The following is a 17,047-nucleotide window of genomic DNA, read 5'->3' on the forward strand; positions in this document are numbered from 1 at the left end:
GAAATATCCTTTAATATGCCTTCGATAAAATTGGACAAATCCTAAGAATGATCGCAAAGCGGTCAAACTCTGAGGGATTGGCTAAATCAGTATCGCAGCCACTTTCTTTGGATCCATTAAAGCTTTCTCCCTCTCAACGAAATTGGCCAACTCATGAATTAGAGTTGTATGCCGTTGTCCATGCTTTGAAAACATGGAGACATTATTTATATGGATCAGAGTTTTATGTTGATGTTGATCATGATACTTTGAAACATTTTTGTAAACAACCTGACTTGAGAGGCCGCCAAGCTAGGTGGGTAGAACTCATGCAGGAAGGAGTTCAACTTGACGATTCGGTACCGAAGAGGGAAGGATAATAAAGTTGCTGATGCGTTCTCACGCTGTATGCATAATATGAGTTTCACGGCATTAGAGAGTGCTCTAATGACCGAGATTAGAGAAACTCAAAAAGTAGACGAGTTCGTCCAGAGTCTTTGGCCTAAGGCTCATGTATTTAAACCCGGGGAAGAGGATGACCTGGCATCCAAAAAAGGCCAAACTTATGCAAGATATACCATAAGAGATGGTATGTTGAAAAGAAATGGCAAGGTAGTAGTACCTAATCAGAATGATCTCAGGCACAGAGTCATTCAACAATGCCATGATAGCCCATGGCCAAAAGAAATCTCGCTTCACGAGATTATATGTTTTCTCGACTCCAAGATGTCCCGCACATGGGCTATCATGGCATTGTTAAATGACTCTCTGCCTGAGATCATTCTGATTAGGTTCTACTATCTTGCCATTTCTTTTCAACATACCATCTCTTATGGTATATATTGCATAAGTTTGGCCTTTTCTGGATGCCAGGTCATCCTTTTCCCCCGGTTTAAATACATGAGCCTTAGGCCAAAGGCTCTGGACGAACTCGTCTACTTTTTGAGTTTCTCTAATCTTGGTCATTAGAGCACTCTCTAATACCGTGAAACTCATATTATGCATACAGCGTGACAACGCATCAGCAACTTTGTTATCCTTTCCTCTTCGGTACCGAATCGTCAAGTTAAACTCCTGCATCTGAGATTTTCCAAGGTGTCGTACACAAAATGTGACCTGCAGAAATGTCACTGAATACACTGCGGAAACAAGACCAATGTGGGCTCCCTGCCTCCACACTGCCTCAAGGCATACACTGCATAAGTTTCCAGGCAAAAGCCCTTTGAAAATGTCACCCAAAAGCTGAGATTTGCACTCAGCAAAAGCATAAAAGTCCTCTGCAAAATCAAGGCATTACCTTCCCGAAACAAGATAACTGTGCAACCACCACACACTGTGGTACTAGTCACCTCAAGCACGAGGGACGAGAGTGTACTTGCTGTACCTCAAAAACACAGTTTTAAGAACTGAACAGCCGGGAATGCTCTCTCTTTTTCTTCTTTCCCAAAAGAAAAACTGATGTACCTACTGTACTTTCTGTACCTGTGTACTTGTGCAGGGTACCACTGTACCTGCTGTACCTGTACGGCTTCCGTACGTCCGGTACGGATTCCGTACGTCCGGTACGGATGGCTGTACAGAACGCTCCCGTACGGCTGCCCCGTGTGCTGCCTGGGTGCGCGCCAGTGCTGCGCACTGGCTGCGCCCGCTTGGTAGCGGGTAGCAGCTAAGCTAGCAGCAGCTAGCTGCTGCTATTGCAGCTGCTGGCGCTGCTCCGCGCCGGCCTGCCCTGCCCGCACACGCGCTGCCCCGCGCTGCTGTCCCGCGCTGCCCCGCTGCTGCCCCGCGCTGCCGCCCTCGCTATCCCGCTGCAGCCCGCGCTGCCTGCGCAATGCCAAGCTTCGCCCACGCTGCTGAGGGCACAAGTCCCGAGGGGATAAGGTGGGGTAGAGGGAGAGGTAGGCAGGAGTGGGGAGGGAGAGATGAAGGCTCTGATACCAGTTGAGACTGAAGGAAAGAGGGAGAAGTACAACGGGGAGAGAGTGAAAGAGAGAGGTGACACAAAAGATGCGGGTGTGAAGTGATGAGCCATACCACAAACTCATAAGTTATATTAGGATTAGGTTTTTCACCCTATGACTATCTTAAGACAGTCATAGGTGTCATATCTTTAATAAAGGGGTGGCAATGTGCCTTTACCCCAACACATTCATCAAACCATCCATAAGTCTAGAAATAGAGAAAGGAATACGTCACAAATCGTGACAATGACATTCTTACAAGACTTTTGCTTTCCTATCTTTAGTCACACAAAGGTGATCATCCTTCATGAGGAGACTATCTTTCATTGAAAACTGACTAGATGATTGCCCCAACTGAATATTCCTCATAATCTCTCTGAATCCCTCAATCAAGCAGACTGGACTGCATCTTGGTCAGCTTACTTTTCGCAAAAGGTACACCATACATGTCCTTCACACGTACGAGACGATTTCCACAAGCCTAAACTGAGATCTCCTCCAAAGGTTCTCACCTCCAGCTCCTGGCGCTTGTGAATCTTCCTCAAGACTCTGATACGACGTTAGAAAACAGAGACGGAGGTTGCTTGCTATATATAGCCAACACTCCTGCAGCTGAAAGAAAGAAAGAAAGTGATATGAAACATCTACAAGAGGCCAAAATGGCCTATGAGACCTGAGTGTTACAATGATATCCATGGTATGTATCATCATGGAAAGAACCAAGTAAGAAAAAACTGAAAGAAAAAACTGAAATTTGGGATCACAGTTAATGTTTTAAAGATTCACCAACTTCCTGTCACTACCACTCTCCAGGTTGGTTATGAGAGCCCCATTTATTTTCTGCATGATTTTGTATGAGAGTTTTCACAGAATTCTATCTCGACTCTATGTATTTTGTTCATACTTAGTAGAAGCTAACTTTTTTGTGCATACACACAAAAAAAGGAAAAATTTTACAGCTTTGCCTACCTTGAATGAATTGCGCTGTTGTTCAACTGTCTTCAAAGCAAACTGAGCAGCCTTTTTCCGTAATTTTATTGGAGTCAACAATTTCCTTGCCTCTTGATCCAAAGATTGCAATACTGCAATTTCACAGACAACAAAGCTAAGAATGGGATTTTGAAAACGCATCTTCATCAAAACAAGTCACATGGTGAAAGACATTATAAATGCTTTCAGATGAAATCCAATGACAAATTCAAAGACATCTTTACCAACATAGAAATTGACTAATGAGAGAAAAATTTTGAGAAACCTGGCAGCTATTAGTATGTCTGAACCAAAAACATTACCTTTGAGTTCTATTGGTAGCCCATGACAGTCCCAACCAGGTACAAACACAACTTTCCGTCCTTGCAGCAACTGTCACAACAAGCTGAAGTTAGTCCATGAAATAGACAAGGGGGATGGAGCAGGAAGGGAGAAACATCAGATCATTTTGTTAATAGCCACAGGAAGCTCTACATTATATTTCAGGAATAACAACACGGATTCCTGTCAACAGCAGAGCTGAATGTACTGACTGCCAGACCAAACTCACCGTTCAAGTTGGAAGGGCTGATTTAGCCAGGTTAAGGTAGCATAACAAACCCCATCACCAGACATCCCTAGGTTATTAAGAAATTAATTCAAAGAAAGTTCAACGAACAATATACACATTTTTGGCATCTAAAACCCTAGTGCATTTTTCCTTCTCGAATCAATGTCTTGTATGTGAATATTTATCCAGCAAAAGTCAAAATCAAAAGCTGATTTCTTGACTCTTCAAGAATTTTGCATCTACTGTTTTCATATCACCAAAAACTTAATGAAACAAGCTTTCCTATTTAAGACTTCATATCTCTCAAATTTATATTAGTATACAATGTAGGGAAGTCAAGAGTTTCACGCAAGGTCAATGTACACCTGTTTTGTACACTCCTAGAAAAATCAAAATCATTATGACATGTATAATTCCCACCGAGTCATACAAAATTCAAATAGCTTTACTAGAGCTTTAGCCTCTCCCAATAGATTATTGGCATAGCTTTGAATCAAACACTCAACGACTTCAAGACATCTATTGAAAGGGTCTTACATGCAACTACAAAGGAAATTCAGTTTCTTAGAGATTTATTAAACTTCAAACATACACAAAAATAGGATAGAAATAGATTGGAGATGAATGCAAGACATTCTAAAGTTTAATGTTCAAAATCACATCCTCTGGTAGTATAGAAAAAGTATTCGCAAGCATTATATTCTCCCAAAAATATAAAATTTTGCAATTAAGCAAATTTTATGCTATATTTTACACAGATATGCAAGAAGTATATTTGCTCAGAGGACTATCTGCATCAGTAATAGATGCTATAGGATTGTGATGGATCTGCAGCAGGTATGTGTGGCAGCAAGGCAGCAGGACAGCCAGAAGACACAGCCAGGGCCTATTCATAGGCCTGGCAGTAGCGACTCCAGCAGCAACAGGTCGCAGTCTAAACAGGAGCAAGTCGGGGCAGATCTAGTCGGCATATCTGGAAGACCTAGTGAGGTATTTCTAAAGACTACGTTGCCTATTTTGGTGCAGGGTTGAGCCCTCCACTGTGCCTATGAATACGCTCATAAATCAGCATACTCTATAGAAATACTGAAGCCTTTCCAAGCAGGTAGCATGGACCTGAGGAGTGTGTAGACTCTTGTGTTCTCTGAGAACTCATCATTTCAATCATCTTTGATTGCTGTTTTTTCTGCTGGAAGTGTTCAGCTCTTTTGTGAGCAGGTTTTCCCTAGGACCTAGTGTCCTAAAGGTACCACTAGTACTAGGTGTCATAAGACACTAAAAGTACTAGGTGACCTAAGTGCCAATAACTAAAGCTACATGGCACATACCAGGGCCCAGAGGGCAACAATACGACTAGGAGAAGATGGCCTACAAACCCCCCTCCATGGTATGGGCTGAAGTATTCTGGAAACATCTCAGGATACCTGGTATTTTCTGGTCATGGTGGCACATGTTCATCCAAAAGGATATAGCCACCTATGAATGTACAAGGTATGCCAGATCATGTAACAAAGGAAAACCAACTGTAAAGACTGTCGAAAGACTTCGAACTTGGGACGAGGAAGTGCCTTTGTAAACATATCTGCTATGTTGTCCTCTGTGGGAAGGTAGGACAACTCTATGCCTCCTGCTAACAATCGCTCTCGAACATAATGATAGTGAACTTCAATGTGCTTGGTACGCGCATGAAACACTGGATTACACGCAATGGCCAAAGCACTCTGGCTGTCAGTGTAGACCGTAGTGGAGGATGTTTGGCGAATACCAAGATCTATAAGTAACTGTCAAAGCCAAACACACTCTACTGTAGCGGTGAAGGCTGCCCTGTACTCAGCCTCACCACTGGATGTGGCAACTGTTGGTTGCTTCCAGCTGAGCCAAGAGATACATGAACTACTAAGCAAAAACAGTTGCCGGTATGTGACACTCTGGTGTCGGAACAACCTGCCCAATCACTATCCGTGTAAGCATGCATGGTAAGTGAACCCTGATCACCATATAGAAGAAGGCTAAATCTTGAGTGCCGCTGAGATATCTGAAGACTCTCTTCATTAGGCGCCAATGCTATGAACTAGGCATGTGCATGAACTTGCTGAGCTCGGATACTGCATACTGTAAGTCAGGTCTGGTGTGGCATAAGTAAATGAGACATCCAACAGCCTGCTGGTAAAGAGTGATATCACATGGTGGGCTCCCATCATGAGCTGAAAATTTAAAGCCAAGGTCCACTGGAGTAGAGATTGGCTTGAAATCCTCAAACTGAAAACGATCAACGAGCTGTCCGATATACTTGGACTGTGACATCATAATACCCCCCTCCACATGAGCAAACTGAATGCCCAAATAATAGTGCAGCTGTCCCATGTCTGACATTTCAAAAGCTTGCTGCAAATCAGCCTTGAAAGCTCCAATATGCTAAGTATCAAGGCCCGTGATCAACATGTCATCCACATATAAAATCAGCACTAAAAAATCAGATCCACTCCCATGGACATAAAGAGTGGGCTCTGTGGGGCTATTCTGAAAACCAAGGGATAGTAAGTGTGCATGAATTTTAGCATACCATGACCTGGGTGCCTGCTTCAAACCATAATGGGCTTTTCTCAGCCGGCATACCTTGTTTTCAGAGCCAACAACCTCAAAGCTAGGAGATTGTGTCACATAAACTTCTTCCTGCAAATCCCCATAAAGAAAGGCAGTCTTGATGTCAAGCTGGTGCACTTGCCAATGGTGATGGGCTGCAATGGCAATGACACATCTAATAGTAGTAATCCTAGAAGTGGCAGCAAAGGTCTCCTCAAAGTCAATGCCTTGTTGTTGGGCATACCCTTTTGCAACAAGACGGGCTTTGTGTCGATCTATGCTGCCACCAGATTTCCTTTTTAATTTGTAGACCCACCGGGTACCAATGGCATGCTTGCAAGGAGGTAGATCTACTAATTCCCATGTGTCATTTTTTGCAATAGATTGTAGCTCAGCTCTCATTGCATCCATCCACTCTTTGATGTCAAAAGCATCTTTATGGCACAAAGGCTCTTCATTGCAAGCTATAGCAAGGAGTGCACAACTCAAGAAAGTGACCATGCATCTGTCTATTCCCTGATCTTGTCTGGGCAGCAAGAGATTGATCTTGTTTGTTGTCCCTCAATGTGTCAAGACACCATCTGGGAACTTGCCGTTGCTGTCTATTGACAGCTCTTTCTTCAATCACTGCATCATGAAAGGTGGGATCATTTTGTGCTGGAAGAGGAACCTGCAAATCAGCATGGGGTGCTGGCTGATCATTGCTTGTTGGAGGGCCTGCACGAGGCTCATGTTGCTGGTCAAAGTCCCTCCCTGAGGGAAGAAGAGGTAACCAGGAGTTAAAGGCACCAAACATGTCAACTTCTGGCTTAGCTTTGCAGTCCACAAGAGGAGAAGCTGAATGTTCAGCAAAGATTACATCTCTACTGACAATAATCTTCCCAGTATTTGGTTGGTACAACCAATACCCTCTGCTCTCCTGGCTGTAACCAATAAATATGCATTTGATTGCCTTATCATCAAGCTTATGTCTCAGCTGAGATGGTACATGAACATATGCAAGAGACCCAAAGACTCTCATGTGTGAAAGTGAAGGCTTCCTGCCTTTCCATGCTTCATAAGGTGTAACAGTCCTCAATGCCCTTGTACGTGATCTATTCAGCACATAGTTGGCTACACATCACTGCATCAAGCCAAAATTTATTGGGCAAGGACTTGGCCTTAAGCATGCATCTGGCCATCTCCATAGTGGACCTGTTCTTCCTTTCAGGAACAGGATTATGCTGAGGAGTATAAGGAGTAGTGCATGAGTGAACAATGCCCCGTGAAGACAAAAATACATCAAACTCCTTTGACATAGACTCCCGCCCCTATTTGTGTTGAGGGTGACAAGCTTGCATCCGGATTCATTCTCAACCATATTCAGCCACCTCTGAAAGCATGAGAACACTTCAGATTTGGCTTTTAAAGCATATACCCAGCAATATCTTGTGAAGTCATCAATTAGAGTCATGAAGTATTTGTACCCTCCAATGGCGTTTGTCCTCATTGGGCCACAGACATCGCTGTGCACTAGCTGCAATTTCCTTTGTGAGAATTTTGGACAATCCTTTTGAAAAGGAAACCGATGCATCTTACCCAAAAGACAACCCTCACACACATGTTTGGAAACTGTGTGAGTTTGAGGTACATCATTTGACATGCCCTGTGAATGTAACTTGGCAAGAGCTCTATAATTGAGATGACCCATTCTCTCATGCCAAAGATGAGTTTCAGCAAGCTGTGAATCTGAAATAGCAAATGCTTCAATAGAAAATGCAGCTGAGTGATAATCAAGGTGATAAATGCCAGTGAGAACTGTGGCATTGTCATCACAAAGATCATATACTAAGCATCTGTATCCATCAAATATCAATCTGAAACCTGAAGTGGCAATTGCTGAAATTGAAATCAAGTTGACCTCAATTCCAAGCACAAAAAGAACATTTGTCAAAGTGACAGGATGGCTTGAAATGGATGTGAGCTGCACATCTCCAATTCCTTTTACAGCATAGGAAGCATTATTAGCACATATGACAGTTCCCCCTCGAGGTGCATTAGCTAAGGAATGAAACAAATGTCTGCAAGAGGTGAAGAGCTTGGAAGCACCACTATCAAAATACCAAGACTAAGCATCATTAGCAGTAAAGAATGCATCAACTTTGGAGGGATCAAAGGAGCAATGGACAGCGAATGCCCAATCATCCTGGAGAGCATGTGCATGTGATGGGATTCAATTGCATGGAGGCATTTACTGTCAATCCTGCTTTCTTCTTCTCTGAAGCAATGCGCTTCCTGCATTCTAAAATTTCATGCCTTGGCTTGCGACAATAGTTGCATCTTTTCTTCTTTGACTTATCTGCTGTATTTTGAGATACATTGGAGGAATTGCCATTGTTAAGCGCTTATTTAGGCTTGTTCCATGAGGTCTTTGACATTTGTCAAGTATGCATCCAAGTATGCATCCATAGAGTCACCTTCTTTCGTGTTGACTTCCTACAATTGCCTATTTAAATATGCAACACGTGCCTCATTGTGAATCTAATAAAGAGAAGCCAATTTGTCCCAAGCATCCTTTGCTGTCCTGCATGACCGGATGTGTGGAATAATGATTCTCTTGCATGATAAAGCAATACAAGAATGTGCATTTGCATCTCTTGCATCCCATCTTGTTTGTTCCTGAGTTGGAGGAGCAGCAACAGGGGTGCTAGAGGATAAAGCATCAGGAGGAGTCCCCTCTACAGAGGGACCAGCATTAGGGGCAGCCACTGTAGCATTGGCTGGCCTCAGATCAATCCCAGAAACAATGTTCCAAAAATGTCTTGCAACAAGAATATGTTTCATGAGATAAGACCACATCAGATAGTTGGTGCCATCCAACTTATCATCTTCACAAAGAATGCCAAATAAATCATGATTGTTGCCAGCCATTGCAAATAGGACAAGTCAAAAATGCACTAACAAAGTGACCCAAAAGATAGCCTCAAGGCTTGCAACTGCAAAAAAATAGGACTTGCTGTCCAAATCTCGAAAAGAACCAAATTAAGCTGTAATTTGCAAATGTGATCAAATGGCCTGCAATTTCTTGTCAATTTCACTGCAAATCTGAAAGTATCGTGCAGTCTGCCTGCAATAGACCGAAAAGCCCCAATTTGTAGAGCAAAGCTGAGCCAAAAATAGGACAAATTCAGGAAAAGCCCCAAATTGTCTGCAAATTTGCAATCTACCTGCAAAATCGTAGCCCAAATGCAAAAGCCCCAAATGTCACCAAAAATTGCAGATCTACTGCAATGTCTGCTCCCAAAATCAAAGCTAAACAATGGCTGATGCACAACTTAGCCTACAAATGAACTCTGCCTGCAAATGACGGACACCGGGTACCTTCAACCTACAAAAAATCCTACAAGTACAAAACTGTACGGAATCGTACAGACGTTTTGTACAAATTGTATGGACAAAACTCGCGCAGAAGTACCAAAATATACAGACAGCCGTGCGAAACTGTATGGACAAATTCTGGCACACAGTACAGTTTTGTACGGATGGCCGTACAAAACTGTATTGACAAATTCTGACACGCAATACGAAAATCCGTACGACTATACTGACGACCTGACACACAGATGTACGGACGAGAGCAGGCGATGTACAAAATCCGTGCAGTTGTACGGACAGCAGGTCACGTCGGAACTGTGTGGAACGCCCAGGAGCTCAAGCTTAACAAAGGAGCAGAAATGCGGGAGCTGGAGCTGGAAGCAAGAAGCTGGGAATAGGGAGCAGGTCCGAGAGGGAAGTGCTATGATACCACTATAGGCTCACGAAAGCAAAAGGATGCAAAAGAGTGGAGCAAGAAGTGGAAGCCGTCACATCAACTACTAGAATGAAAATGAAAGTACAAAGTACTATAAAAGAGAACCCTAGGACCTAGGACCTAGTGTTCTAGTGGTACCACTAGTACTAGGTGTCATAAGACACAAAGTACTAGGTGACCTAAGCGCCAATAACTAAAGCTACATGGCACATACCAGGGCCCAGGAATCTCCGATGTAGTATATGTTCCTTATCTTTGCAGAAACTTACTTTCTGTGAATCAGATGACAAGACGCAAAATGAAGGTAGAGTTCGACGATCACGAAATCCTGGTCAAATCAAAGGATACAAGAGAGATCGTGGCTCTCAAGGAGTTCCAGAAAAAAAATTATACCAGATCAATACATTGGTAGTTCATGGTCACAAAGATCGCTCCTAATTGAGGCATGAGTGGTTTTTCACATCAATTACTTGTCAGAGAGGCAGAAGGGAGGATGTTGGATGGACTTCCACTGATAGCAGGGGCAGGAGGAGTTTGCAAGGCTTGCTTGGAAGGCAAGCAACACAAAGAACCATTCCCGAAGAAGGCCACCACGTGAAGGGCCAAAGCTCCGCCAGAGCAAGTTGACTCCAACATATGTCGACCAATGTCAACTTATTCATTCACAAGTTTTCGCTACTTTCTGACCTTCATTGATTATTGTAGCCTAATGATTTGGCCTATTATAGTAAGTAACATGTCATTTCACACTTGAATCTTTTCAATTCTAATGCATGTGTTCATGTGCACCAGGAGTGGAAAGTCATATTTATTGGGTATAGCGAGGAATCGAAAGCCTATCATCTCTTCAACCTAGACAAGAAGCGAATCCTCATAAGCCAGGACGTTATCTTTGAGGAGACAGGGCCCAACCAGAGTTGGTAGCACATGAAGCTCCAGAGAACGCCCACAAATTGGCTATGAAGCAGAAGGAAAAAAAGGCTAAGTTGGAGGAGTCTGAATCTGAGCAAGAAGTACGAGAACCACCAAAGAAGGATCCCGCAACAAAGAAGAAGCTTCCACGGTGGTACTTGAGGACTCTAAAGGGATTCTCGAGTGACAAACGTTCCGGAGTCAAGTTTGTAGGTGAGAATATCTCAACACATCTCGAGGGATCCACCGATGAAAGTTGCATTAGTGGCTCACATTGCTAAGCCAAGGTCTTCCAAGGAACCAAAGTCACACGCTGCCATGAAGGCAGATATGGATGCCATTTTGAAGAATGACACTTCAGACTTGGTGGGCAAACCCCTTAAAGAGGAAGGTGATTGGCACCAAGTGGATGTACAAGGCAAAGTTCAAATCTGATGAGAGTTTGGACAAGTAAAAAGCTAGGCTAATTATCAAAGGGTATGCTCAAGCAGACAATCTCAACTTTGATGAGACCTTGGATGATGACCATACAAATCATAGCCTTGGCTGCTCATCATGGGTGGTCCATTTTCATGTGGACGTGAAGTCTCCATCTCTAAACGTCAACCTAGAGAAAGAGATCAACGTGGACCAGCCGGAGGGATTTCATGTTCCAAGTACAAGTACACAAGTGTGCAGACTGAAGAAAGCTCTACGCAACTCGCTAAAACAGGCCCCTAGAGCATGATAATAGTGCATTGATGACTTTTCAACAAAATCGGATTGTGTCAAATGAAGGGGGAAAATGAAGCGGGAGAAGAACAACCGGGAGAGAGTGAGAGAGAGGAGTGACACTAAAGATGCGGGTGTGAAGTGATGAGCCACACCACAAACTCATAGGTTTTATTAGGATTAGGTTTTTCCCCCTATGACTGTCTTAAGACAGTCATAGGTGTCATATCTTTAATAAAGGGGTGGCAATGTGCCTTTACCCCAACAACCTCCCACCTAAAGGCCAATATGCCTAAAGGGGAGAAAAGAATAAAAAATTACAGCAATATACAGTTACTGTATACAAGACCATAAAATAAGAGTGGTCTCATCCTAATCCCATGATGTGGCGGCAATGTGCAAACCGCTCTGTAGGCAAGCTCTTAGTGAGCAAATCTGCAGGATTATCATCAGTATGCACCTTCACAAGCTCAAGTCGCTTGTCTTCCAGTACCTCCCTGATGAAATGGTATTTCACAACTATGTGCTTGGTCTTTTGATGAAAGACCGGATTCTTTGCCAACATGATAGCACTCTGACTATCACACTGCAAAACTGACATATCTCCTGTAATGCCCAAATCTCCCACCAGCCGAGTAAGCCATATTGCTTCCTTGCAAGCCTCAGTGGCTGCAACATATTCAGCTTCAGTGGTTGACAGTGCAACGCATTTCTGCAACCGAGACACCCATGATATAGCACCTCCTGCAAATGTGAAAATATAACCGGTAGTAGATTTCCGGTTATCTGCATTCCCTGCATAGTCTGAATCTGTAAAACCATGCACCAATGCATCCTGCCTACCATAGCATATGCACAAGTCTTTGGTACCCTTGAGATACTTCAAGACACCTTTCACTGCTTCCCAGTGCCGCTTGCCTGGATTTGCCATATACCTGCTGATGACTCCTACCGCAAAAGCAATATCCGGACGAGTGGCAACCATGGCATACATCAAAGAACCAACTACAGATGCATACGGAACTTTGGCCATTTCAGCCTTATCATCATCTGATCTGGGGCTGTCCTTACTGCTGAGTTTTAAATGTGGAGGCAGCGGGGTACTAATAGAGTTCCCCCCCTCCATTTTAAACCTCTGCAGTACTTTGTCAATGTACTCTTTCTGTGACAGAAACAAAAGTCTCTTGGACCTGTCACGAGTAATCCGCATGCCAAGAATATGATTTGCATCACCCAAGTCTTTCATGTCAAAAGACTTATGCAGTTGTTTCTTCAAAGTACTAATCTCCTGCTGAGATTTACTGGCAATCAGCATGTCATCCACATATAGAATGAGTAGCATCAAACTGCCATCCTTTGCCCGTTTGGTGTACAAGCAATGATCGGTCTCACACCTATGATACCCTTGGGACTGCATGAAGGCATCAAACTTCTTGTATCATTCTCTTGGTGCCTGCTTGAGTCCATACAAGCTCCTCTTGAGCTTACACATGTTGAGATTTAGCATCTCCAGGCGTGGCCAGCCGACCCGCCCCCATGCAGCAAGGGGGGCCAGAGGGGGTAGGCTGGCCGACCAGCTGGTCGGCCCAGTTGGCCTGACCGACCAGGCTGGTCGGGCCTGCCAAACTGGCCGACTCTCCCCCTTGGCCTGCCCTATAAAAGGGCCTCCTTCCCTTCATTTCCCCCATCACTTTTTCCAGCAGCTCCTCAAGGCTTTTGTCTCAGCCTGCTCCTGGCCATCTTCACCGGGGCCTCCCTTCAGCTGTTCTGATGGCTGCCCTCGCTCCCTCTGCAGATCTTCTGGTGCAGCTCCTCTAGCCTCCTCGCTCCAGGCTCCTCCTGCCTCCTCGTTGCAGGCCCCTCCAGCCTTCTTGCTCCAGGCTCCTCCTGCCTCCTCGTTGCAGGCCCCTCCAGCCTTCTTGCTCCAGGCTCCTCTTGCCTCCTCGCTGCAGGCTCATCCAGCCTCCGTACTCCACGCTCCTTCAGCCTCCTCGTTCCAGGCTCCTCCAGCCTCCGTGCTCTCAGGCTCCAGCCTCCTTGTGCCCAGATCCTCTGCTCCAGTTCAGCCCCTTCTGCAGCTCCTATTTCTCATCCTGTTCAGGACTCCTTGTATTACAGTTGCTGCCCTGGTTTATGGGCTAAGATCTGTTTGTGGCACATCTTGTTGTCTCTAGTATTCTCTGTGTGATTCTGTAGCTTCAGTTTGCTTACATCTTCCGCTGCCACTCTTGACAACACACAAGCTGCTCTTTCCCTTTAACAGCATATCCCTCTGGCTGACTCATATAGATCTCATCATGGAGACCTCCGTAAAGAAAAGCAGTCTTCACATCCATCTGACATAAATCCATGTCCTCATGAGCAACAAGAGCTAACACTGCTCTCAAAGTAGTCATCTTGACTACAGGGGAAAAGATCTCATCAAAATCAATGCCCTTCTCCTGCTTAAATCCCTTGGCAACCAATCTGGCCTTATACCTCGGTAAAGCATTTGAATCCACTTTGACTTTGTAAACCCACTTGCATGGCAAAACCTTTCTGCCTGCAGGTAGCTGCACCAAGTCCCATGTATCATTTTGAAGTAGGGAGTCCATTTCTGACTGCATGGCTTTCTCCCACTTCCTTTTCTCTGTTCTTCCCATAGCTTCCTTGAAGCTAGAAGGCTCACCACGATCTGTCAGCATAATAAAATCAGCCACATTATTGGCTCCTGGGACAAACCTGTCAGGAGGCCGTTGTACACGGGTGCTCCTCCTAACAAAATGTTCCGGATTAGGCTGCTGTCCAGCCTCTTCGTCATGCATGACGGGTGGCTGTACCACCATATTTGGCTGTTCTACAGCCCCATTTGCTGGCATATCCTGTGGTGCATCATTGGCAAAATTATCTGGCTGATTTTCAGCCTGTATACCCTCTTGAACAGGGTTATCTGCAGCAGCCTGCTGCTGCATATTAATGGGCATTCTTTGCTGTCCGACATCATCATAAATAACCCTCCTGTATTCCACAGGTTGCACGGGTTCTTTGTGTACACTATCCTCTTTAAAGATGACATCATTGCTGCGTATAATCTTCCGTTTGACAGGATCCCATAACCTGTACCCCATTTCACCTTCATCACCATAACCCATAAAGATGCATCTGAAAGACTTTGGCTCCAGTTTGGTGCGCAGTTCTTTGCGTACATGAGCAAAGCACTCGCAGCCAAACACACGTAAGTGCTTATATGAGGGTGGCTTGCCAGACCACACCTCCTCTGGCACTTTCAACTCCAAAGCCTTGTTTGGCGACCTGTTAATAATGTGAACTGCTGCTTGCACGGCTTCTGCCCAAAAGCCATGGGGCAATGCAGCATAAGACAACATACATCGAACTTTCTCCTGAATAGTTCGATTCATCTACTCACTTACACCATTTTGAGATGCATTATGAGGGGCTGTGAGTTCCTGTTTAATGCCCTTAGCTTCGCAAAACTGCACACCCCCATTATCGGATCTGAGGCATTTCAGCCTACGACCTGTCCGATTCTCAACCTGAGCGACAAACTTCTTGAAAGCATCTAAGGCATCGCTTTTATGCTTCAAGAAATAGATCCACACTTTGCGTGTGGCATCATCAATAAAAGTAATGAAATACTTTGCACCCCCTAGTGATAGCTGTGGCATCTCACACAAATCAGTGTGCACTAGATCAAGCGGTGCTCTTTTTTGGGGAGTTCTCCTCTTATGAGGAGTCATAGAATGCGTGCCAAATATGCAATGATCACAAGTAGGCAAATCTGAAAATGAAAGAGACGGCAGATAACCCAAACGTGACAGTTCTTGCATTCCTTTAACGAACATGTGTCCCAACCGGCTATGCCACAATGAAATCTTTGGCAGCTCGGTTATGGCAACAACATGATTACCTACACTGGAAACATAAAGAGGGTACAAGGTATCACTCTTAAAACCCTCAGCCACTACAACCTGGCCATCAGTAATCACCCATTTGGAATCCCCAAATGTGGTGTGGTAACCACTGTCATCCAATAAGCCAGTGCTAATCAGATTTTTCTTGATTTGCGGCACATGGCGAACACCATCAAGCATAAATGTGCGTCCATCAGGGAATACTATCTATATACTGCCAATCCCTGCAATCTGACATGCATAGTTGTTCCCAAGGTGAACAACTCCATGAGTACCTGTGTAGGAAGTAAACCACTCCCTATGAGGAGTAACATGAAAAGAAGCACCTGAATCCAAGAGCCAGGTGTGCATGTCATGGCCATCAATAACCAAAGTATGTGCAATTACAGCAGAAGAGCATAAAACATCATGTCTGTCACTGTCACTGTCCTCTGCTGCAACATTCACTGCATCCAAGTCATCTACCTTGGCCTTGCCTTTGCCTTTGCTTCCACTGCCTGCATCCTTTGCTTCAGCCTTCTTGGCTTTCTGATCCCGTATAAACTTGAAGCACTTAGACTTCACATGTCCCTTCTTGCCACAATAAAAGCATTCAATACCACGGGACTGACTGCGGGATTTGGACTTACTAGCAGATCTCCCCTTCTGCTGAGTCCTGCCTCTTTCCTGTACCTGCAAAGCATTTGAAGACTTGCTGCCCGCATTATTTTTCCTGCTCATCTCCTCCATGAGGAGAGAGCTCTCTACATCAGCATATATAAGAGTGACATTTGAATTAGACAAGGTGGTCTTGAAAGTGTCCCAACTCTCAGGAAGGGTACACAACAAGAAAGTAGCCTTGAACTCCTCATCAAGGTTCAACCCCTGTGCAATCAGCTGTGTAAAGATGGCATTGAACTCACTCAAGTGTGAGGTCATAGCTGTACCTTCCTTCATGCGAAGATCAACCAGCTTCTTCAACCAATACACCTTATTGGCTGAACTCTTTTGGGCATACAACTCTGCTAGCCTCTGCCATACACCATAAGAGGTCTTTTCAGCCTGAACATTGTACACAAGAGAATCACTGAGAGTAAGCATGATAGCAGCCCTCGCGGACAAATCTAGCTCCTCCCATTCATCATCTGACATCCCAGATGGCTTGACACCCTTCACCCTTATGGGCTTAGAAATCTTCTTAAGCAGAAGTACATTCAAACACTGTTCTGCCCATAATGCATAATTGTGTGCCCCTTCCAATTTCTTTATGTTCAGAATTGATGATTCACTTCCCCCTGATGCCATATCAGATAAGGAAAGTACCTGACTCCCTGTAAGTTAAAAAAGGACTGAATAAAATTCTGATTTCTCAGAAAAAACCTGCTCTATCAAGAGCCAGGAGCACTCACAATAGTGCTGTTTTTTACTGTCAGAAAATCTGCAGCAAAACAGAAAATTCCCTCCAGTTACTGTACCTTCTGACACACTGTACCGTGCTCAAATAGGCATAAAAAACAGTAATTTCAGAATGCTGCAGCTGCTCCACAAGTGCTTTAACAGTGCATCATCAGCTGACAAAGCACAAAACACTGCTGTCCTGATCACTTCTCCCACCTCAGATGAGGTATTGCACTGATTTAATATGCATAAACCACTTGGCATACACTGTTTTGTTCACTGA

The 17,047-nt window shown here is 44.4% G+C and overlaps 1 protein-coding gene across 1 annotated transcript in view; it reads right to left on the reverse strand.

The window, feature by feature from the left end:
- Positions 1-17,047, reverse strand: part of OVA2 (tRNA synthetase class I (I, L, M and V) family protein) — a 122,526-nt gene that overhangs the window by 95,849 nt on the left and 9,630 nt on the right. Inside the window, exons 5-6 of the mRNA XM_087372987.1 lie at positions 3,233-3,302; positions 2,910-3,022 (exon numbers count right to left, since the gene is read on the reverse strand). Coding sequence (XP_087229113.1) covers positions 2,910-3,022; positions 3,233-3,302 — 183 coding nt within the window. The remainder of the gene's footprint in view (positions 1-2,909; positions 3,023-3,232; positions 3,303-17,047) is intronic.

The sequence above is a fragment of the Dipteris shenzhenensis genome, chromosome 3 (genome assembly GCF_047967505.1).
Source record: "Dipteris shenzhenensis isolate YYH24624 ecotype China chromosome 3, Dip_SZ_1.0, whole genome shotgun sequence".
Lineage (NCBI taxonomy): Eukaryota > Viridiplantae > Streptophyta > Polypodiopsida > Gleicheniales > Dipteridaceae > Dipteris > Dipteris shenzhenensis.